The sequence below is a fragment of the Notothenia rossii genome, assembly GCF_949606895.1.
Source record: "Notothenia rossii genome assembly, chromosome: 10".
NCBI lineage: Eukaryota > Metazoa > Chordata > Actinopteri > Perciformes > Nototheniidae > Notothenia > Notothenia rossii.
This window is the reverse complement of record NC_136908.1, coordinates 19,070,476-19,093,569: the sequence shown is the minus strand read 5'-3', so window position 1 is coordinate 19,093,569 and position 23,094 is coordinate 19,070,476. Positions and strand designations below refer to the sequence as shown.

Below are 23,094 nucleotides of genomic sequence, written 5' to 3'. Positions count from 1 at the left end.
AAAAAGCTCTGTTTGAAAGGATGTACTTGAATTATTATTATATATTATCATTATGTTAGTGGTCTAAAATGGTCATACAACGGTGCCGACAATATTATCGTTTATCGCAATAATTTGTGGGAAAATCTATCGTCAACAAAATTAATTATCAGGCCTAATAACAAGTCACATAATTCCCAAGCAATTTGCACCACTGTGTGGTAATGCGTACAAACAGCCATATTGGTGACATTAACAAGCTCTCACTGGCACATCATTTATCAAGTGATCAAATAGATTTGTATTTTAAAAAGTGCGAAACAAGGGATAAAAGAAAACTGTTGACAAGAAAAACTTGACTAAATGCTCGAAACTGAAACTTAATATGGATGGCTATATAGTAAGTCATGCGTTAGTGTGAAGTCCTGACACCAAATTACCAAATCTACAATTAACTCACTGGTATTGCAAGCTATAGATTCAAATTAAAGTAAGCAAAACATACAATGTGAGGGAAAGGAAAATCTACAGTTTTTACATTTATGTTGAGCAATTGCAAGATTTGGATGTTAAACTGTCTAAAGAGGTGTAGGTGTCAAAGTGTAAGAATGTTTGCACCTGTGTTTATGTCTAACCTGAGGATGCTGCAGAGTTGCGTGACGAATTCGCTAAAGAAGGAATGGCTGAGCCTGCCGAGGACATTGAAGCAGCGGCGACTGCAGCTTGGACCGCCATGGAGGCGGGGTTAAGGCCCATGGCCAGGCTGCTGATGGGGCAGAGACCAGAGGGAGCTAAAACTGTGTTGGAGCCCACAGAGCAGGCCTGATGGACCCCTAGGGACACCTGCGCTGAGGAAGAGGAGGGGACTGATGATGGCACCGATGACACGGAGGAGGGGTAGTTGGAGCAGTGCAGGCTTGAGTCACCGTCTACGCTGGGATGCTGCAGAGACGGAAGGACGAAGTTAAAAAGATGCGGTTAGGATTAATGGGATTACATTTCCATTAGAGTAAATGGACATGTAATACGTTCATCTGGCATCACAGGAAATGAAGCTTTGAAAATGCTTAAGGAGGAGATGGAGGGAGAAACGCTGGCCAGCATAAGCATGTACAACACACACCTCAGTTTCTTTTTGGTTAAAAAAAACAAAACATCCAACCTACTCTTCAAAGAAATCCACAGGATTTTGAAAACACATAATTGCTGGAAGAATAAAAGCTGCGCACGTTATTCTCAGCTCTACATGCACCAGTGCATGACAACATATGTCATGAAGGACTTCTAACCTGCATTGACGGTGACTGATGCAATTGACACTTTCCACACACAAAAATCGGACACTGACAGTGCACTGACAGATAGGACAACACAACAGAAGCACTATAGAAGACCTGGTGAAGCCAGCCGCTGCTGATTTTGAAACGCGTCAAATTGTGCTGTTGCAGTAGCCATACTTGGGAGTCGGCAAAAAAGGATTAAGTAAGACTCGCAACATCGCATGACAGAAAGTTTGTCGAGTGTAATTCTGCTTAAAATAAAAGGAAAAGTAAGCTCAAATAATATCGCAACATATTGACAATGTTCTTATTGTTAAACTCTCATTTTTAAATTAATACAAATTATGGTTTCGCTTCAAAGGTTTGCTGAAATATGTAAAGCAATCATGATTAGGGTGATCCTGGACATGTGAAATCTGAATTAAATGATCAAAATAACATATTTGAATTGAAGATATTGTACTTTACTGTACAGTAAAAAAAAGAAAGTTTATAATTTCTCTTTATATTATTACACCTTGAAAAATTCCTTATAGGTGACTCTCAAAGTTAAATGGAAGTGGCAACAATGAAGGAAAGTTGCAGGTAAAATAATAGCTGCAGGTTATTTCCAAAAGTTTCATCCACCAGCACAGGAACTGAGAAAAACCTTTGAATGCCTGATTCTATGAGAAATACAGAAATATAAAATAAAAATCTCACCATTAAGCTGGAGTTGGATGACCGGACTGAAGATTGAGCTAGGTTGTTCTGCTGTGATTGGTGAGAGCTGTAAAAGTAATAAGAAGGTTCAACGTATATCTCAACTATCTATACAGAGCACAATTAACATTTACTAATACTCAAGTTATGATCTCTGGATAAACCTCTGGGATAATTCCCATTAGCCGGTAATTACCGGACTATGACCGGTAAAATATGCTAAATCTCTCCGGTCAAAATCATTTCACCTTAGCGCAATACCGCGTCAGTTGCGCAACTTGCGCCACTTATGTGACAGACAAGAAGAGTATGTGACAGACAAGAATAGTCAACTCTAATGTCTAACACGTAATGTGGAGAAAGAGACGTCCTGTATGGGTTGATTGTGCGTTGATCTGTTGGTAATGCCTCGGGGTTCCGGTGGGCATGTAAACAAATGCATAATGCTGCGCTATACTTTGCAGCCTCACCCGGTTGCATAGCGACACTTATTGTTTAGGTGTCTTTTAATTAGCAGGTAGTCCTATCATTAGCTAGAACTAGCTAGATCTGATCGATATGGACATAAACGCGAGTAAACTGCTGACGAGTCGACACGCAGCTCTGCATAATCACATGCAGCGGTGAGCGGAACAAAACACACACTTCAGTTTAGAATATCACACGTAGCTATTTTAATTACCTCTCAAACTACCTAAACTAGTTATGGATTTGTTTAGTTTTACTGTCGGGTCACTCATTACTGATCCGCGAGCTGCATGATACTGACGGGCTGTCAGGAGAGGGAGAGAGCGCTCCGTTTATTATTCCCTGTGTTATTGTAAGTTACTGTACACTTTGAATAGTTAATTAATCTACTATAATTAGTTTGTTTAATATCGAATCATATCAATTAGTTTTAAGGCACAATAAATAACAAAGAAGACCTTTGACCGGCACTTTTCAAATTTTATCCGGAAGATTTAAACTTTAACGGACATGTTGACCGGCGAAAAAATATTCTAACGGGAACTCTGCCGCAGATACCATTTCCTTTCCTATATTACTGTGTGTGTGAAACTCACTTGTTGTGCTGAGGAGGGGGGAAAGTATTTGGAGGCATGTCTTCACTGTGCACCAGACCGCTGAGAGATGTCTGATTGGATGAAGCCATCAAGGAGGCAGGGCCGGAGCCGCTGTCAGTCAAAGTGCCCATGCTGACAGCCGTGACTGAATCAGAGACCTGCCGAACTGTTACTGCAGAGCCCGCTGCAGCCGAGGAGAAAGAGAGAGAAAACAACATTTTAATAAATTCCAATCCAGTGTGATCCAGACTTTTTCAAAAATTATTTTGAGAAGAAGAAAAAAAACCTTGTATATAGACCCTTACCTTCCCCAGAATGTGTTCCGTGTATTGAACTGAAGCCATTCTGTAAAGCCAACAATGTAGGTTAGCTAACAGGTTTCCATGGAAACAGGCCATTCATAAAAAGATGAAGGGTGTTGGGCTTTTGGAAAGATTTAAGTTATGCAGTGCATTTTAACAACGAGTCATGTTTAAAACACAACAGTCTTAAAATCCCCACACCTTAAAAAAAACGCACATATACAACAGACTACTTTACTACATTAACAAACCAACATGTTAGATTGTTTACCAAGTCTAAGTGATCAAGAGGGACACTTTGTCCTTACCTTGGGCTGCATGTCCTTCTGAGGGGAGGAGGAGACGGAGGGGGGGTAGCGGCGTGTCTGAGACGCTCTCTGATCGTACATGTCCATCTGACTGGGGTTGGAAAGAGCTGGAGTTGACTCACTGCAGATTGTAACGGTATTGACAAGATGGCGTACTTAAGGAATGGTAAATGGTAAATGGACTGTACTTATATAGCGCTTTATCCAGTCTTTAAGACCCGTCAAAGCGCTTTACATACTACATGTCATTCACCCATTCACACCCATTCATACAGAGCAGTGTACCTTACTCTAGGACCTAACATTCACACACATTCACACACCGTTGGCCATGCCATCGGGAGCAACTCAGGGTTAAGTATCTTGCCCAAGGATACATCGACATGTTGACTGCATGGGCTGGGATCGAACCCACAACCTTCTGGTTGAAAGACGACCGCACTCCCTCACAGCCACAGTCGCAATCAGTGGTTCTGACTTGAACATTAATAATACCCGCTTACATTTTAGAGCACTTTTAAATACTCAAACATGAATGAATGAATGAAACTTCAAATATCGTTTATTTTATGAACTCTTGTTTAATAGATAGCGCAGCTAGCAGAAAAATGTTTAGATTGAACAAGGTCGTGAATAACCCTAAGCAAAGGTGTGAAAAAATAAACGTCATCTTCAAAGTATTGTGGTACTAGGTAGTATTTGTGGATGTACTGACCTGCTGGGGCTATTGTAGAGACTGTTCTGGACCTGGTGGACTTGTGTTGTGGAGGCGGGGGTGGACTCGTACTCTGGCATAGCCGGTTCTGACCCAAACTGGAAGGCTCCAAACTGAAGATTGAGGCCCGACATGTCTGTTGAGCCAGGCATCTCGACCGCCATTGCCGGAATCTGAGGAAGATGAGGGGCATTTTAAAGTATATACCAAAATACTTTGAATCTTAACCCGTTAAGCCTGGCTGCCCCCCGCCCACAAGAAACTGTGAAAAAAAGGGCTTCTTAATATTTAACAACCTATTAATGTGTCGTACCCACTTAAAACCCCGAGCCTGTTTTTCAGGTTTCAGGCTCGAAAATGACATTCCCAGAACAAATGACCATATCTTCCCTTCTAAAAGGGTTAAATTAATAATCTTTTTTCTCAAAGTAATGATAAACCTGTCAGTTGGATGTAGAAAAGTCAGATTCAATATAGATGTTTTTTATTTTAAGGAAAATTCAGATTGAACATGGTAAAAAACTGTAAATTATAGTCCGTCCAAAAAATATTTTGTACTTATAGTGAAAACTAACCTTGGATGATCGGTTAGTAGACTAAAAGCTTTAGGAATCCAAAGTACAACATATAATAAGTACCCTGTTTTAAAATTGTTGCAAAACAAGTGATTTTACATTTTTAGACACATTTAGCAAAAAAAAACCTCTTCTGGGGCCATTTGGGTGGATTTTTCATATCTCTGGCTCCCCCTGCTGGATTTTGACATGTGACATATTTCTAACCGTCAGAGCCAATGGAATAGAGGGGAACTCCCACATAGTCCTTATTTCGTCATGTGTGTGTATTATACTGCCGCATAGCCAAGACCGGAAGCAGCAGCCACCCTGGTGGCTACCATTAGCAGCTAACTTTTGCTCTGCGATTTTTACATAAAAAGGGAATTATGGATTATAAATAATTCCAATTATTGCCCAGAAACTTTATCAACCTATGGATTAACCGATTCAGCCGCGTTTTTTCTCGTTTTAATGCCATTGAACACGTCTTTTGATCAGAATAACAGCTACGGTGAGACGATCTCCCTAGAAGCTACGTAAAGGTACGTGTTGTGATGTCTGTCTTTTCTTCCCCTGTCGCAAGTTCGGATCACTCAGTGATGATACTATATACCTAAATAATCTGTGGAACCTCAGCTTTAAATCGGATATCTTGTATGTGCAGCTACGATAAGTAATAAGGCTACTTTTATCTTGAGTTCTGTGCCAATGTCCGTTAGCATTTTTCACTAAGGGGTCATTTAGATGCTTCTTATGAGACTTTGTTTTGTTTTGGTAAAAATGGTTTATATCGTCAATTAGCTGAGATTATTTCCGTTAATCTGGTATAACACAATAGGTTCTTACATTTTAAGACCCCCTGAGACAAAGTGTCCTGAAAAAAAAAGGTTAACAGGAAGAAACTCAGCTATCACACATCACACAACACACATATCGTCAGCTAACTGACGATATGAACCATTTTTAGCTTAACGAAACACAAGAGTAATACCAAGCGTATGAATTAACTCTAAGCGAAAAAATGCTAAAGCACTTAGCACAGAACTCACTGTAGAAATATTTTATTACTTATCGGATCTGCACAAACAAGATATCGGATGAAAGCTGAGATTCCACAGATTCTAGAAGTACAAGTATCATCACTGTGCGATCAAAACTCAGGGCAGCGAAGGCAAACCCAGACAACACACAACGTATCTTTACTGAGCCAAAACGGCAAATATGTCTAATAGGTTGTTTTTCTGATCAAAAGTTGTGTTCAATGGCATTAAAACAATAAAAACGCTGCTGAAGGTTAATCCATAGATTAATCCAGTCTGTGTCACTTTGAAATGATTACTGATAATCCATCATTCCATTTGTCAAGAACTGAGATTTCATATTAGCTGCTATTAGAGCTACAACCCAGCTTCCGGTTTTGGGCAAACAGCGTGCGCATCACTCTCACTCCTCAATGGTAATGTTTAGATGGATTTAGGAACTTCCCCTCGATTATATTGGCTCTGACGGTATGACATCACTTACGCGACTCTGGGATTTGTAGTCTTTCTAGTTATGTATTTTTCATAGTCTTATATTTCAACAGTTTTACGACAAACTGCCTTTTTTTGACATGGAAACGATTTTTTTTTAAGATTGACAAACATCATATGTGTAATTCATGACACAATTCCAATTCCACAATAAGGTCCCATGGACCGGAAGTAGATGGGCGTGACTTCGCCACTCTATTGTAACACCTGGGTAATACACGCCAAACATGCTAAATCATATCAGAAGGCAACAGCCAGATTTGCCAATCACCAGAGCCCGGCGAAAGACAACAGCAGTTCAACAGCTTATCCCCGCTGTTTTTAAGAAGCCAATTGACATGAAAGCCGAGACACCAAAATAAATAACGGAAGCTATTGGTATATATATTTCAACGGCTATGTGCCCTTGAAACACTTTCTTATTATTTATTTTGTAATATTTTCAAGACAATCTTTTTAGTTTTACAGCTTGATGAAACCTTCTTGTTTGAGATCAGCCATTATAGATAATATGGCCATCTGAGTGTGTGTGGTACGGTTTGTGGTTTGTTTTTAACTGTGTAATACAGTTAATTATTCAAAATGTTAGAGTTCCTTATTTTTATACTGAAACTTGCACTACTGTTGAAAAATAAATAACAAACCTGGAATTATGCATTTGGTATTTTTCTTTAGCTTTTTCTTGTTGTACCAAACCCGTACCAAACCGTGACCCCCAAACCGAGGTACATACCGAACCGTGAATTATGTGAACCGTTACACCCCTACCCAGAATTCGTTTTTTTTGTTGCTAAACCTCTCTAAAAAGGTCAAATGTGACTGGTTTTGCATCAATCTTGATACAGCGTACTTATAAGTTATAATTTGGATTCCTACAGCTTTTAGTCTACTATCCCATCATTCAAGGGTGGTTTTCACTAGAAGTCATTCTTTTTTTTTTGGACGGACACTGTAATTAACATTTTTTTTACTAAGTTCAATCTGAATTTACTTTAAAATAAAAAAATACTAAAAAGATTATTAAAAAACAGGCTCAGGGCTTAACAGGTTAAGGATGATGGTTATAGGACATTTTTATCTGTAAATGTAAATTGGAGAAATATTATTAGTGTAATTCAGTGGGAATGCTGACACAGCATTCCAACTATCTGTTATGCTACGCACAAAATTATTTATTATTCTGCTGGGTTATTTTGCGCTGCTTCTTCTCCCACATTGAACATCGCAGAAACTCCATTCAAACATCAAAACGTTCAGCTTGGTCGGGAATCGATGGCTATTACTTTTATCATTCATAACTTTCATAATTCCAGAGATATATCCCATAATTCATCACATTTTTAACATTGAAGTCAATGGAGAGCTCTTCAGACTTCAACAATCTTCATGCAACTTCAACTGCTCCTTCTTCAACTGCTAACTGCTCCTTCATACTTTCACTCATAAACCTCATTCCAACTTTAAAATGTTACACATCTTTCTGACAGTATTCGTGTAAATACAACTTTTAAATCTGATTCTTACTTTTACAGATATTAAACATTGTTCAGACCTTGGTAAAGAGGCCTTTTTACATTTACACACATTTTAGAGTGTGTGATGTCACAGCTAGAGTGGAGGACAGATTTAATTTTGCCTTCATATGTTCTTTTAAACCTTCCATAATTCCCAAACCCTACATTCCTGAGACATAATTTGTCATGACAAACGTAGGAAAACATCTCGTAGCTTGAAAGATAAAAAAAACTAAGCAAAAATAATTAAACAAAATGCCTCTTGAGGGCATGAAGTGACAAAAACGTTCAACATGACTCCATTGTAAATTCAGCCTCACCTTTCCCCACCACAGCAGCCGCACACCTTTAGTTAATCTGCCAAAAAGGCCACATTATTAACCCGAAAGTACACTTCAGATGCTCAAGTTCCTTGACATGCTTCACGCTTTGAAATTTCACTGGTATCTGTTACGGTTCTTCAACAAAACGGTCACATGTAACAGGTTTATCTCTCATTCAGAACAATGAAAATGCTTTCCTCTCACTAATCACCATGGAAACCTTTGATCTCTGGAATCGTCGTTAGATCAAATATAAAACACCTGTTTCATGGAACACAATGTCATAACTCCAATTTACATAATTAGAGCAGCAGACTAATGACGTGGTAACTGGAGTTTAACAGATTGTCTCAGCCTATTCTTTTCCGTCTGATGGAGACTTCATACTGACTTCAACATATGGGCTCAGAACAGTCTCATAATCAGAAGGATTCACACTTGCATTTCATGATCCGCAAAAGGATTCACACTAGGGCTGAACGATTAATCGATTTTAAATCGAAATTTGAAATGATGCGATTATGAAATCGCAAAGCCTGCGATTTTTTTTACAATTTTTTGCCAAAATCTTGCAGCCCTAATTCACACTTGTATTTCCGGATCCACACTTGTGTTTTTCAATGGACACACAAATGTGTTCCGTTTCGTATACATGTAAATAAAATCGAAATACAGAAAAAAGTTTTACATATGTAATTTTGATCCCCACATATTTATTTTCCGTTTAAAACCTCTGAACCTGCAAACACAAACCGCTTTCTGTGCACGGATCGCTGTGCATTTGTGTGTGTTTTTTTTAGACTCCCCTGACGGTCAGCCGATTCTTACTTGTAATTTGTTCTATCTATAGCCAATCAGATGTCTCCTCAATTCTAAGCCAATAACATGAGCGCGCCCCCGTGAGGGTAGATTTCTCTTGCGTTCATGACGTAGCGCTTTATGTACGCATTTTGCGCTGTCCGGAGCTGACAGGTCCATGGAGCCTGCCTGCAGGTGCTAATCTCAGGACACCTCCACTCTCAGTACATTGACACTTTCCGAGCAGGAAATGCATGCAAATACAAGCCTTTATATTATTAAGGTACAGCGCCACTTTCCGAACCATTGATGAATGCTTGTGTACACAAAAACGGCAGGCAAAACCGTTTTAGATGTGTGTGTTTCCTGTATGGCGAATACAGCTGCTTTATGTATGTCTGTATGAAGCTGTTGTGAGTGTGGAGGGAGCAGCTACAGGTTAGCTTAGCCTAATCGATCAGTGCACTACAAATCCAGTGCTAGACAGTGAACTGTCAACGGGGGGAGCCCCGCCTGTCATTATTGGCCGATATTCACTCTTAATAGTTTGATCGGTCCTCTCCATAAAGGCCGATCAGGAGAGCTGGATCTGATCGATATGGACATAAACGCGAGTGAAGTATAACCGGACGAGAGAGAGAGAGAGAGATCAGATCAGCTGCTGAGTCTGACGGAGACACGCAGCTCTGCATGATCACCTGATGCTCCGCCCTCTGTTTAGCGAGCTGGCCGGACAGCGCAAAATGCGTACATGAAGCGCTACGTCATGAACGCAAGAAATCATACCCTCGTGGGGGCGCGCTCATGTGATTGGCTATAGATTATTAAATTACAAATTACAAGTACGAATCGGCTGACCGTCAGGGGAGTCTCAAAAAACCCACACACGAATGCACAGCAATCCATGCACAGAAAGCGGTTTGTGTTTGCAGGTTCTGAGGTTTTAAACGGAAAATAAATATGTGAGGATCAAAAATACATATGTAAAACTTTTTTCTGTATTTCGATTTTATTTACATGTATATGAAACGGAACACATTTGTGTGTGCATTGAAAAACACAAGTGTGGATCCGGAAATACAAGTGTGAATCCTTTTGCGGATCATGAAATACAATTGTGAATCCTTCTGTGTGCATGTGTGTAGTATGAGACTGTTCTGAGCCCATATCAACATGTTCCACATATTTTAGACATTATTGGTGACGTATGCTTTTAGTTCTAAAGTTTTCAGTTCATATATTCTGCTGCTTCTTCATACATTTAGACTTTTATTTTCTTGTTCTTATTTCACATTCAAGTCCCCTCTATTCTTTAAAGTACTCATTACTATTATTAGTATTCATGACTCACAAAGCCCTCAACAATCAGGCCCCCCCCACCTCACAGACCTGCTGCACCACCACACCCCTTCCCGCTGCCTCCGCTCATATGAAGCCAACCTCCTATCCATCCCCACCCACATCAATCACCGGACCTGGGGGGACAGAGCCTTCTCCGTCGCTGCCCCCTCCCTCTGGAACTCACTCCCACAACCCATCAGAGACTGCACTGACCTCACCACCTTCAAAAAACTCAAAAACTCACCTCTTCAATCTGGCTTTTAATGTGTGATTGTTTTTGTATTATTTGAATTATTTGACTTTAACTATATATGTATTTGTTGTTCCTTTCACTACATCTGTAAAGCTTCTTTGAGCACCTGTAAAAAGTGCTAAAAAAATAAATCTATTATTGTTATTACTCAGCCACACCACTTATATACCACGTGTGACTGTTGCTATGTCAGTTAATCTTTAAAAGTTGCTTGTTTGATTCAAGCTCTTGTAGTCAATATGTCAAGGTATTTATCCCTAACATTTTATGATCTAACTCAGGGGTTTCCAACCTTTTTTTCCAAGAGCCCCCCCAAATGACTCCTGTTAGAAGTTGTCTTTTGTCTGTCTTTTTAATGCCTTTATAGCTACTAACTTGAATTGTTATTCAAATTAATTAATCAATAATTTTTTATTGTAATGTAGAGACAAGGCTTTTAGTGAAAATCATGTATTGCTTTACAATTATATGTAAAAAAAATTTTTTAAGAAAAAGTCTAAATATGATATTTGGCCTCAAGTCATCTGAGGCCTGGCGCCCCCCCTGCGATCTTTGGCGCCCCCCTTGGGGAACCACTGATCTAACTAATGACACGCACTCAGAGGATCTTTATAAACATTGTAAGTATTGCACATCTTTAAACATGACTCTTATAAATCACTTTTAAGACCAGCGATGCACTACAGTGTCAGCTTTTCTAAAATAGAAACTTTAATGTTCACATCTTTCTAAATGATTCTACTTTTTAATAACCTACAAATAATCCTAATAATAATAATCCCATTTTCAACTCCAATGGACACGGTCCAATCGTCCCCCAAACTTCGCTTGTATATCACCGGTCCAGCCTTCAAAAGCTCTACGTCAATTATTGGGTTTCATCATATGTATATGATGAAACCCCATAAAAGACGATGTTGCTATAACTCCTATGAAAAGGTGCTCATAACTTCAGGGAAAATGCTCCAAAACTTCACAGGTTTGGTAACGATGCAGCCATCAACGCATCTCAGCGTATTATGGGATGTCATCAAATGCCGTTGGCATGGCGACAGATGCTTCACCATAAAGTTAGTTCAAAAGTTTGCAGTTCAAATATTCTGCTGCTTTTCCAGGCCTTTTTACTTTCTTTTCTTCTCTCATCACACATTCAAGCCCCCAGTGTTCATGTATCATTCCAATCTAAATTATTCACTTTCTTCTTACACATTACATTTCAGCATAGCAATTCAGCGTCAGCTTTTCAGCATAAAGCATTCCCACTTAGTGTTGTCACGATACCAACATTTTGGTTTCGATACCAAGTCAAGAATTGCGATTCCGATTATTTTTCGATACTTTTCTTAAAAAAAGGGAAACAGTCTTAAATGTAATTATTGTGCTTTATTTCACACCAGAACCATAACACAAACTTTTAAGCAATGAGAACATTAAATTAAATAAATGACAAGAATACGTATTAAATCAAATTAATACATTTCTTACAGACAGGCCTTGTGGTGTCCGTAGGCTTGCCCTCACTGTTAGAGATATAGCTCAAATACTTCCAAATTTCGCTTCTGGCGTCTTTTTTGTCAACAAGCCGAGCGCAGCAGCAGTTGCACTCCCACTTGCAGCCATGCTTCTCGTTTTCTCACATGCTCTGGCAGCTAGCGCGTGCATGAGAGAGGGGAGGGACTTAGAGCGTGCTTGAGAGGGGAGGGACTGCAGGCACGGCTGCAGTGCAGGCATTGGAAGCAGAGCGCTGAACAAACACGGCTCTTATAAAAACAGCGCTTTCTCACCGGAGTAATTTTCCCCGTCATTCTTAAAGTACTGATACTAATGAAACGGAGGAATCTTAAAGTTTTTAACGGCAGGGTATCGCGGTACCTTTCAAGTATCGGTACACCGTGCAACACTATTCCCACTAGCAATTTCTTCAGGAATTGCATTCTCTAGTTTTCAGTTGCTGTCCATCAAGTGAGACCTAGATGCTTAGCAAAGCTTTTCTATAGGCATTTACCCCTTTATCAAGTCAGGTAAAACAATATTCAGTTGTTGTCTACTAGATTAATAAACTTCACATATGGAACCTTTATTATATTATCTATGTAATGCTGTTGTTACCTTTGTTGAGATGGAAGTCCTCTTCTTCTGCTGTTTGAGTTTGTGTTGGTGCAAAGGTAGAGGACTTGAACCATGGGCATCTGAGGAACTCGGGGAAACTTGCTGACCTAGAGAAGGAATTGCTGCCATTTTGGGAAGGGAGGAAGCTGGCGGAGGCACCGCGTGGGGCGAGGGAGAAGACGATGAGGAAGGAGGCAGGCCTTTGTCCTGCAGGAAAACATCCAACATGGACGAAGTGCCGGTCTGGTAGGGCTGCCGCTTTGTGAAGGGCGAATGGACCGCTTGCTCTGGCTGAGTCTTCATATCTGACAGTGAGAGAGGAGGAGGAAGAGTTGGTAAAGAAACCCGTAGAGCAGTTCAGTTTTTCTATGCCATTATCTTTAACTTGCGAAAAAAAGATCGAAGGAGAGAATGGAGTAATTACAGTAGGGTGTCATCTCACCGTATTGTCCCAGTGAGGGTCCACTGGTGTCCCAGGAAGAATGGGTTGTGTTGGGGGGTCCAGTTTGGGAGTGCTGGGCTGCCAGCTGGGCAAGTGCCTGGGCTGTTTTATATTGCTCCAGGAACTGAGAGCCGGTTGTCCCTGTGCTGGCTCCTTTAGGGTCACCTACCTCCCCGAAACTCTTGCTCAGCATGCTGACCTGCAACAATAGCAGATCACCACAATAAAATAAAAAAGTCTTGATACAACATGGTTTGTCATGAGATGATTTCAATGGCTGTGTCCTTTTCCTGTTGGGCTCAGAAATGGTTAAGGTATGAAACTTGGATTTTCTTTGCAGATATTTTTCTAGAGGCAGAATATACTGTACAGGTGCATCTCAATAAATTTGAATATGGTGGATTAAGTTAATTTATTTAATTAATTCAATTCAAAAAGTGAAACTCATGTATTATATGAATTCATTACACACAAAGAGAAATATGCCAAGCCTTTATTTGTTTTAATCTTGATGATTATGGCTTACAGCTAATGAAAAGCCAAAAATCTGTATCTCAGAACATTTGAATAAAACATTTTAAAAAAAAGATTTTTAATACAGAAATGTCGGCCTTCTGAAAAGTATGTTCATGTGTATGCACTCAGTACTTGGTTGGGCCTCCTTTTACATGAATGACTGCATCACTGCGGCGTGGCATGGAGGCGATCAGCCTGTGGCTCTGCTGAGGTGTGATGGAAGCACAGGGTGCTTTGATAGCGGCCTTCAGCTCGTCTGCATTGTTGGGTCTCGTGTCTCATCTTCCTCTTGACAATACCCCTTAGATTCTCTATAGGGTTCAGGTCAGGGCAGTTTGCTGGCCAATCAAGCACAGTAATTCCATGGTCACTAAACCAGGTCTTAGTACTTTTGGCAGTGTAGGCAGGTGCCAAGTCCTGCTGGAAAATGAAATCAGCATCTCCATAAAGCTTGTCAGAAGAAGGAAGCATGAAGTGCTCTAAAATGTCCTGGTAGACGGCTGCGTTGACTTTGGACTTGAGAAAACACAGAGGACCAACACCAGCAGACGACATGGCTCCCCAAATCATCACTGACTGTGGAAACTTCAAACTGGACTTCAAGCAACATGGATTGTGTGCCTCTCCACTCTTCCTCCAGACTCGGGGACCTTAATTTCCAAATGAAATGCAACTACTACTTTCATCTGAAAAGAGGACTTTGGACCACTGAGCCATAGACCATTTCTTTTTCTCCTTAGCCCAGGTAAGACGCTTCTGACGTAGTCTCTGGTTCAGGAGTTGCTTGACACGAGGAATACGACAGTTGTAGCCCATGTCCTGGATACGTCTGTGTGTGGTGGCTCTTGATGCACTGACTCCAGCCTCAGTCCACTCCTTGTGAAGCTCTCCCAAATGTATGAATGGCTTTTGCTTGACAATCCTCTCAGGTCTGCGGTCATCCCTGTTGCACCTTTTCCTATCACACTTTTTCCTTCCACTTATACAGGAATCTGTTAACAGCCAGCTTCTTTAGCAATGACCTTTTGAGGCTTACCCTCCTTTTGGAGGGTGTCAATGACTGTATTCTGGAAAACTGTCAGGTCAGCAGTCTTCCCCATGATTGTGAAGCCTACTGAACCAGATTGAGAGACCATTTAAAGGCTCAGGAAACCTTTGCAGGTGTTTTGAGTCTACAATATTGAACTTTTTCACAATATAAACATTTTCTGAGATACTGGTTTTGTTTTTTGTTTTTTGGGGCTGTAAGCCGTAATCATCAAGATTAAAACAAATAAAGCCTTGAAATATTTCACTGTGTGTATGAAATTTCACTTTTTGAATTTATTATTTATTGAGATGCACATGTAAAAACAAAGCTGTGTTGGTCATTCTCACCATGCTGTGCTGGGTGTAAGGGGTGCTGGAGGATGTTTGGGAGAGCGGCACCCCTTGCTTGGAGTTGCTGAAAACCATTGACTGGGACAAGGAGGAGGGCTGGGCGGCCTCCATGGGGGGGTTTTCTGTCTCTGAGGAGGAGGACGGGGGAGTCTTGCCCAGGAGCACTGCAAGGTCGATCCTAACAAAGGTGAAAACATTTATAAAAAAAGGAGGACATTTTAACCTGTTCAGCCCTGAGCCTATTTTCCAGGTCTCAGGCTAAAAAAAATAACATTCCCAGAACAAATGACCATATCTTCACTTCTAAAAAGGGGTAAATGAATAATCTTTTTTCTCAAAGTAATGATAAAGCTGTGAGTTGGATGTAGAAGAGTCAATCAATATAGATTTTTTTTACATTTTAAAGTCAATTCAGATTGAACAGAGTAAAAGAAATGTAAATGATTGTGTCCGTCCAAAAAAAAGATTACTTAAGGTGAAAACCACCCTTGAATGATGGGTTGGTAGACTAAAAGCTTTAGGAATCCAAACTATAACATATAATAAGTACCCTGTATCAAGATTGATGCAAAACAAGTGAAATTTGACCTTTTTAGAGAGATTTAGCAACGGAAAAAAAACACTTCTGGGGTCATTTGGGTGCATTTTCCTTATCTCTGGCCCCCCTTGGTCGATTTTGATGATTGACATCTCTTTTTAACCGTTAGAACCAATGGAATCGAGGGGAAGTTCCACATACACACACGTGTTACCAAATAAGGAGTGAGAGTGACGCGTAGCCAAAACAGGAAGCTGTCATACACTCTGGAAGCTATCATTAGCAGCTAATATGAAAACTCTGTTTTTGACATAAAAATGGAATTATGGATTTTTTCAAATTGACAGACAGATTGGATTAACCTATAGATTAACCTTCAGCCGCATTTTCCTCGTTTTAATGCCATTGAACACAACTTTTGATCAGAACAACTGCTAAGGTGAGCATATCTTGCTACCTAAAGCTACGTCGTGTGTTGTCTGTATTTGCTTCCCCTGTCGCGAGTTCTGATACTTATTCTTCTAGAATCTGTGGAATCTCAGCTTGCTAGCTACGCTTGTTTGTGATCCGATAAGTATATCGATCGATTTATACCTAGAGTTCTGTGCTAAGTGCGTTTTCACTCAGGGTTTATTTAGATGCTTCTTGTGAGACTTGTATTTTGTTTCGGTAAAAATTGTTCATATAATCAGTTAGCTGAGTTTCTTCCCGTTAAGTGAGTATGACACATTAATAGTTTATTACATTTTAAGAAGCCCTGAGACACAATGTCGTGAAAAAAAAAAAAAAGCCACGCCGACGGGGTCTTTGGGGCTTAACAGGTTAAATGAGGGATGGCTGGATAACAACCTTGAGGATCAGTTAATAACAATGAGAAAGTATATTTCCCTCCCTTAAACAACTAAGCGGTTAATATTACATTTGAAAGAAAGGACTTTGTTTGGCCTAGACATCTAAAAAAACATCATGCCCAAACTGTAAAACAGATATGCTATTGACCCAGCAGAATACACAGCTCACAATATGATTTTGTTACACAACAATAGTGGTACAGGGAAGGCTAATGAATGGTACAAGTTTTGGCCATTTTTTAAACAAAACAAGTATAGGATCGGTGCATCCTTAATTCCATTTGATCCCTCTAAACTAGACCTTTATTTTCACTAGGGCTCCAACCACTTTTTTTTGGAACAAGTAAACAGTGAAAGCAAGCAAATAAACTATTCTCTTTATGATTCCTGTAAATCATAACTAAGTCATAAAAGTGTGTACGGGACCCACCTCTGTCCTTTGGTGATGGTAACATTCTCTTGAGGCGGTGGCACAGACACCACGCTGGAAGCTGTGAATATCTTCGTCTCGGAAAGCTGCAGAAAAATTAGAAGATATTATAGTTGGAAAAACCAAACATATCTCAATCCATTGTTCCGTGACTGAAACAACATTTAACTCTTCTGATTTGTGTTTAGAGGTTTTTATTTATTACATTTTGAGCTAAAACCTTGTCATGCGGTTTAGCCCAGAAACACTCACATCTTCATTCCAGTCCTCAGTGCCCCACTCCTCAGTGGCCGCCCGCCAGGCGCCTGTGATTCAGAGAGAAACGGTTTCAATACTGCGCAGATAGGCAAAGAGATATTCAAACAGAATGAGGGATGCATACAAACAACCCAGAAGTGTGAAGATGGGTTTACCAGGAGCAGAGTCAAACTTGGGCGGGAAATGTGTTCCCTCTGCTGGAGCGTATTCCGACCCTAGAGAAAAAGACAGAGATCAAAGTTACATTTTACAAAGAGGGATGAATACACTTGGACACACATTGATATGAACGTAAAGATCTAAGAGGATTACAATGTTTCCAGGATTTGAAGTTTTTGTAAACAGCGTGCATGGTTGATTAAGCTTTAGTGCCCAGCATCAAAGAGTAAGTGTCCTTTGAATGCAAGTGAACCTTCCTCTCATCTTAACCACACGCGTTTCATTTGGATGCCGATAGGATTTTTAAAGTAGTAATCAGATGCTTCATTGATAAGATGAACTTCTCTTTTTGGAGGCTATCTTTATCTTAATCTATAAATGAACTTACTAGCTTCCTCCTCAAGCTCCCCACTTCCTGTGTTATTCCAGGTGCTGCCTCCGCCGTAGTTTTCATCTGTCTGGGCTGGCTCCGCGTAGTCGGCAGGGTTGAATGTACTGCGGAAGAGAGCGATAAAAAGGGCTTATTGGAAATCAAGTGTGTGTACAGACCAACAGCTGAAGGTCCGTCAGCACTACAAAGAAAACTTCGGCCATATCTGGGTGCCTATATGATAAATCAGGGGTCCATTTTTTAACTTACCTTCTACAGGTTTAAGTTTTGAAAATGTTAAGCAGAAGCAGACCCCTATTCAATATTTAGAGCTTTAAAACTCCGAGCTCATTAGTTTTGTGCCTGCATATAGAACTGTTTGAATACATCTCCGGCACTGCTCTTATCATCATTAGGCTATTAGCTCATAGAAATACTTCAGAGGGGAGTGACTGGGGATGTAGCAGGAAGAGGAAATGATAAGACACTCAAGTGAAACCATTACTGTCTTTGAGAGTTTGTAAATGCAAATAAAGATGTATGAGCATCTAAATACTGCTTTCGTAGTTCCTCGACAACTCTTTCCTGGTAATGTCTTATTAATCCGTCACGTTTGTGTATGCTGAGAAATATACAGCTTATGCAACATGATGGAGTACAGGACTTTTTCTTTTAACTAAAGCCTTTCATTATTTGTCTAAGATCCTTCCTTTGTCTGAGGGCATTTATGGCTTGCGAGATTAAACATCTACATTTCAGGAAGGTCATATCCTATTAATAGAATGAGGAGTATCTGTTTTGATAAGCTCTTATATTACGACTTCCTGTTGTATGGCACTCGAAAGTCTCCCTACAGAAAACAAGAATAACAGACACACCAGAGGCGATTCACTCACCTCTCACCGCCTGCAATATCATATCTGGGCCCCTTATCAATCTGGCTTTAGAGGAAAAATAATGGCAACAATTACAAGAAGCACAACAAATTAAAAGTAGAAGATCAAGCTTTTTGTTTTCAGACCACAATAGAGAGCAGCAGCGTAAGCAGAATGCTTTCGATCTGCCAGTGTACCAAACACTCTACACCCGTCAGTCATTCTCCAATGCAAGGCAAGCCCGAGTGTTTTAGTCATTGTGGGTAAATACAAAGTCCAAGAAACCAAAGCCGAGGGTATTCACAATGCAGCCACCAACACAAAAAACGTTGCTAAATAAGCAGTTATGCAAGATTAAAGGCAGTCATCTTTGCAGTTAATGCCTATTCAATCTACGGTAATGGTACCTTCTATCACACATCATTTCAAAGCTGTCCCTGAGCAGCAATACAGAGTGCTGTGAATTCATCAGAAGGCCTTCAATATCTCCTGCACCTCAAGTCAACCAGTCTTATTTAATCCTACTGTTTTTCCTTTTAAAATGGGCATGAAAAACATTAGAGCTGCATGATATATTTGTTCTGCATTGACAATGCGATGTGAGCATGCGCAACAGTCACATCGCAGGACGTACGGTTTCAAGTAGGGCAAATTGACTCAAACACTTCATGCTACAACTTTTTTCTGCTTGATTAAAAATGGTTTACACTTGAACTGTTCTCATTTTCATTGAATAAACTACAGGACAAGTATGATTAATGAAACATAATTTACTCTGTATACAGTTTTTTTTACCGGTGACTGAAATGCAGGCTCTGCACACACCGCGACCACCAATCACTTATCGAAACCGCAAAAACCACACCCCGCTAGTTGTCGACCACTTCCTAAAAAGGGTCGAGCAAACCATGTAATCCAAAAACAGGAAAATGTTGTTTGGTTAAAAAAACAAAAATCTGTATTCTTTTTAATTAATCATTATTATTTTTCAAATCGCAGGAAAAATATTGCAATGCCAGTGTTTTTTAATATCGTGCAGCCCTAAAAACACATAAACCCAGACCAGCTTCAATTCAAACAAACAGCTCAGTCTCCACCAGAGCAAAACTATACTTTTACTATAGTTTTTAACATCAGGGGTAAATGTATATACACTATCAGGGCATTGTATATGCCAACTTGGATAGGCGTCTATAGAAACAACACTCCCCACTCTTTCCCCAGTTTATTTTCTGACACTAGAGAATTCAAATACAAAGGCAGCTAAGACTAACCAAAGAGGCAGTGCTGTAAATGTACCAACCAATGCTGTGGTACAAGTACAACAAGTGGCTACATAATGAATGCATCTCCTACACCAGGCAACATCAGCAATGGAGGGGGTTAATATATGCAGCCATGTTACATGCTGCAGTGGCCTACACAAATACAATACAAAAAGGCAGTAATTAAATTCAAAACTCTTAATTGAGCCATGATTTGATTCAAGTAATGAGCCAAAACTATATATGTATTCATAAACAGACAAAATACCCCCACAAGGTTTTAAATAAAAAACAAAAAAAGGCAAAAAGTGATGTTTCTATTAGGCATTCACCAAACACTGAAAGACAAACAGTGTTGTCAAACCGGGGCATTTTCAAAGAGACTATCCCCTATATCAACAAAAAGGATCGTGTCTGAGATTCTTGAATCATGATTGTTTCACAAACCATGTGAATCCATTATGAAAAACCCAAAAATGTAATTTTGGTTTACAGTGCCTTTACATGTTGCCTTTATTAGGGAAGTCGTAATAATTTACCCTCACTGGTTATGCTTGATGACCCAGGTATCAGGCAACTACTGATCAAGTATCTCCTCATACCTCTATTTTAAGTGAGTCTGAGATTATTTGCATCATGCGGGTGTCCTGCCTCTACAATGTGTTGTTAATATGGAAATAATAAGAATATAATCTGCTATGTTTGCCTCGAAACCAACATTTGTTGATACTTTTGAACTCATTTATCAAGATCCACCCTAACATCATAGTCATTTAAGTTTTATACAAACTATAGAACAAATCTCCTTGGTCAGCTTGTTCATCAGTTATGATGATGAAGTGCAGTTTCCATTGTGAGCTCACAGTATTCGTTTATTTTTGATTTAGTGCATGCCAACATTTTTAAGCAGAATATGTGCATGTGAGGTGATTGGTAGACGCTGCCATAGCATCATTTTAAATGACCTAGCACAAGGTAACAGGAATACACCCACAAAAGGAAAAACTGCCCACAATCCTCCCATCACTGATAAAAGAGCTTATCTGCTTTAAAACTATGGTTCATTTAAGTCACAGTTTTTGACTGACACTGAAGCCAAGCTGGTAAACTGTTAGCAGCAAAGAAGCAGAAGCAATAATAAAAGTGTGTGTGGCGTGAGGTAACACGAAAACGCTTTAGCTAGCACTGCATGCGACTTCAGGTGGGAAGCCCGAGCACTCAGATCACCAACGATAAGCAGAGCTTATAAACCAATATGAAACAAAGCTTATTGTTGTGTTCCTTGAGATAGGAAAGTCAATATCTGGGTCCACACTCCACAAATCAACTGCAAATTATAGGACATTTTCATAGCAGCATTGAAACATTGAACAATTGAACATGATTCTGTTAATATTTATTGTGTGCACCATCACTTCTGTGAAATTCACCAGGTCACTCACTCATTCTGAGCCGGTGTTCAAATATAGGTGTATTTTTGAAGAACATATTCAATACATTGTACTAGCAAATAGCCACTCAGGGTGTTGACCTCATTAGAGAAAGCCACATTATGTCACACATGCTACTTCAGCAGACCAAGACGATTTTAAGATCTATAACTGCAGAGTATCATCACAACACACCTAACTGCATCTAATCGCTAGCAGGAAATGTGTTGACGATTAAAATGTGACCCCATGAAACGTGGCAAGAATGTCATCACAGTCGAGAGAAGCACTTGCACTGTTATGACACCTCTTAGTAGAGCTGTTAAGTCATCAACAGACCCATTAATAATTGCACACACAAACACACGAAACAAGCATAATACAGGAATTATGCTGCAGCCTCGGGCCAGAGAGCAAAGACACCCTCTTTGTAAATATATCAAAGTTTCATTCAAAATAAAATATTTAGATGTTGTGAACTCTGAAAATAATTATTCAGCCCCTGCTGTTCTGTCCCATTGGCTGATGTATATTCTCCTTTCTTTGGATTAAGGCAAAACAATAGGCAGGGGTTAGTCCTGCTCTCTGGTGACCATGGCAACAGGTAAAAGCGTAACAAAAGGCCCTTAGGTTTAAGGCAACGCAGGTGTTCTCTTACCCCATGCCCTGCGCAGAAAATCTGCCTCCCCGCCGTCCAGATACCCCTGGGAAGAACAAAAGAGATTACTTTAGTTTCTTAGCTTGACTTACTATTGCCTTAAGAAAGAATGGCTGCTGTACGAGTTAAATAAAAGTTTGTCCAAGGAGGATTATAACCACTTACCGACAGTCCCTCTTCCTCTGCCTCTTCCCCGTCGGCCTCGCTCGGCACCTCTTCCCACTACTCCAGCCTTGGCTCCCTCCAAGCCATTTTCTTGACCACGAACTTCCGAGTTAAGAGAAAGCAGCGTAAGATTTTCATACTACACTGCATAAAGATGACAAAATAATAATTTAAACTCAAATGTGTTAAAGCTTAGAGTTAACTGCATACAAAAGAGGCAGGAGGGCAAAGGCGCCCTTAATTCAAAATGAAGATAAATGATAAATCTCTTACTGGCATCATATACCGTGGCACACACTGTCCATCCTTTGGGACCACAGTTTGGGCTAATAAGAGTCTAATTTTGTGCTCCAAATTACTAATGGCATGTTGAAGGCAATCAAGATGTGTTTTTGTACTACTTTGATTTGTTTTAAGTACTTTCATTAAGCTGTAAAAGGGTTTTGTTTTTCCAGTAATTTTGTCGCAGCTGTGCAGTCTTTCTAATCCTAACTTCATCAAACAGAAAGAACACACTTCTCCCACAATTTTAGAAGATACTGTTGATGCAAATAAACACTTTCTACTGCTTATTCACTGCAAATACAGGTGATAATGAAAACGTACACTCTCGTCCCCTGCTGGCTCCACGGGCCCTGCGTGGAGCTCCACCGCGACGACGTGCTGCATCCTTCTCTCCTCCTTTCTCCCTGTTCTCTTTCCCTTCTTCTCCGATCTCTGCCTGGCTCGTCTCCTTCTGGCCTGACACCCCTTTCTTCTTCCCCACCATTTCCCAAGAGTCCTTGGAGAAGAAAAAGAAACCAGTGTTACACTGCTGGACTCATTGACATTGTACTGACTGTTGCCATAACAATCTGACATTGTACCCAGCCAAAATATGAAAACTAAAAGAAATGTTTTCATAAACCAACAGGTTCGATGTTGAGTGCTGCCTGGTTGTCAGTATGGTCAGGCCAGCAAGACAACTGGCTATAACATTT

General features: G+C 40.1%; 1 protein-coding gene across 8 annotated transcripts in view; it reads right to left on the bottom strand.

Moving 5' to 3' along the window:
• Positions 1-23,094, bottom strand: part of ubap2l (ubiquitin associated protein 2-like) — a 36,406-nt gene that overhangs the window by 8,702 nt on the left and 4,610 nt on the right. For 3 of the 8 annotated variants that reach the window (XM_079654720.1, XM_079654719.1, XM_079654725.1), the window contains exons 5-21: positions 22,721-22,895; positions 22,115-22,216; positions 21,950-21,995; positions 18,618-18,662; positions 17,740-17,846; positions 17,348-17,407; positions 17,187-17,239; positions 16,935-17,020; positions 15,113-15,293; positions 13,202-13,418; positions 12,778-13,082; positions 4,351-4,523; positions 3,636-3,756; positions 3,331-3,370; positions 3,026-3,209; positions 1,962-2,028; positions 615-921 (exon numbers count right to left, since the gene is read on the bottom strand). In XM_079654720.1, coding sequence (XP_079510846.1) covers positions 615-921; positions 1,962-2,028; positions 3,026-3,209; positions 3,331-3,370; positions 3,636-3,756; positions 4,351-4,523; positions 12,778-13,082; positions 13,202-13,418; positions 15,113-15,293; positions 16,935-17,020; positions 17,187-17,239; positions 17,348-17,407; positions 17,740-17,846; positions 18,618-18,662; positions 21,950-21,995; positions 22,115-22,216; positions 22,721-22,895 — 2,269 coding nt within the window. The remainder of the gene's footprint in view (positions 1-614; positions 922-1,961; positions 2,029-3,025; positions 3,210-3,330; positions 3,371-3,635; positions 3,757-4,350; positions 4,524-12,777; positions 13,083-13,201; positions 13,419-15,112; positions 15,294-16,934; positions 17,021-17,186; positions 17,240-17,347; positions 17,408-17,739; positions 17,847-18,617; positions 18,663-21,949; positions 21,996-22,114; positions 22,217-22,720; positions 22,896-23,094) is intronic. The other 5 variants (XM_079654724.1, XM_079654726.1, XM_079654722.1 and 2 more) reach the window with 4 other exon arrangements.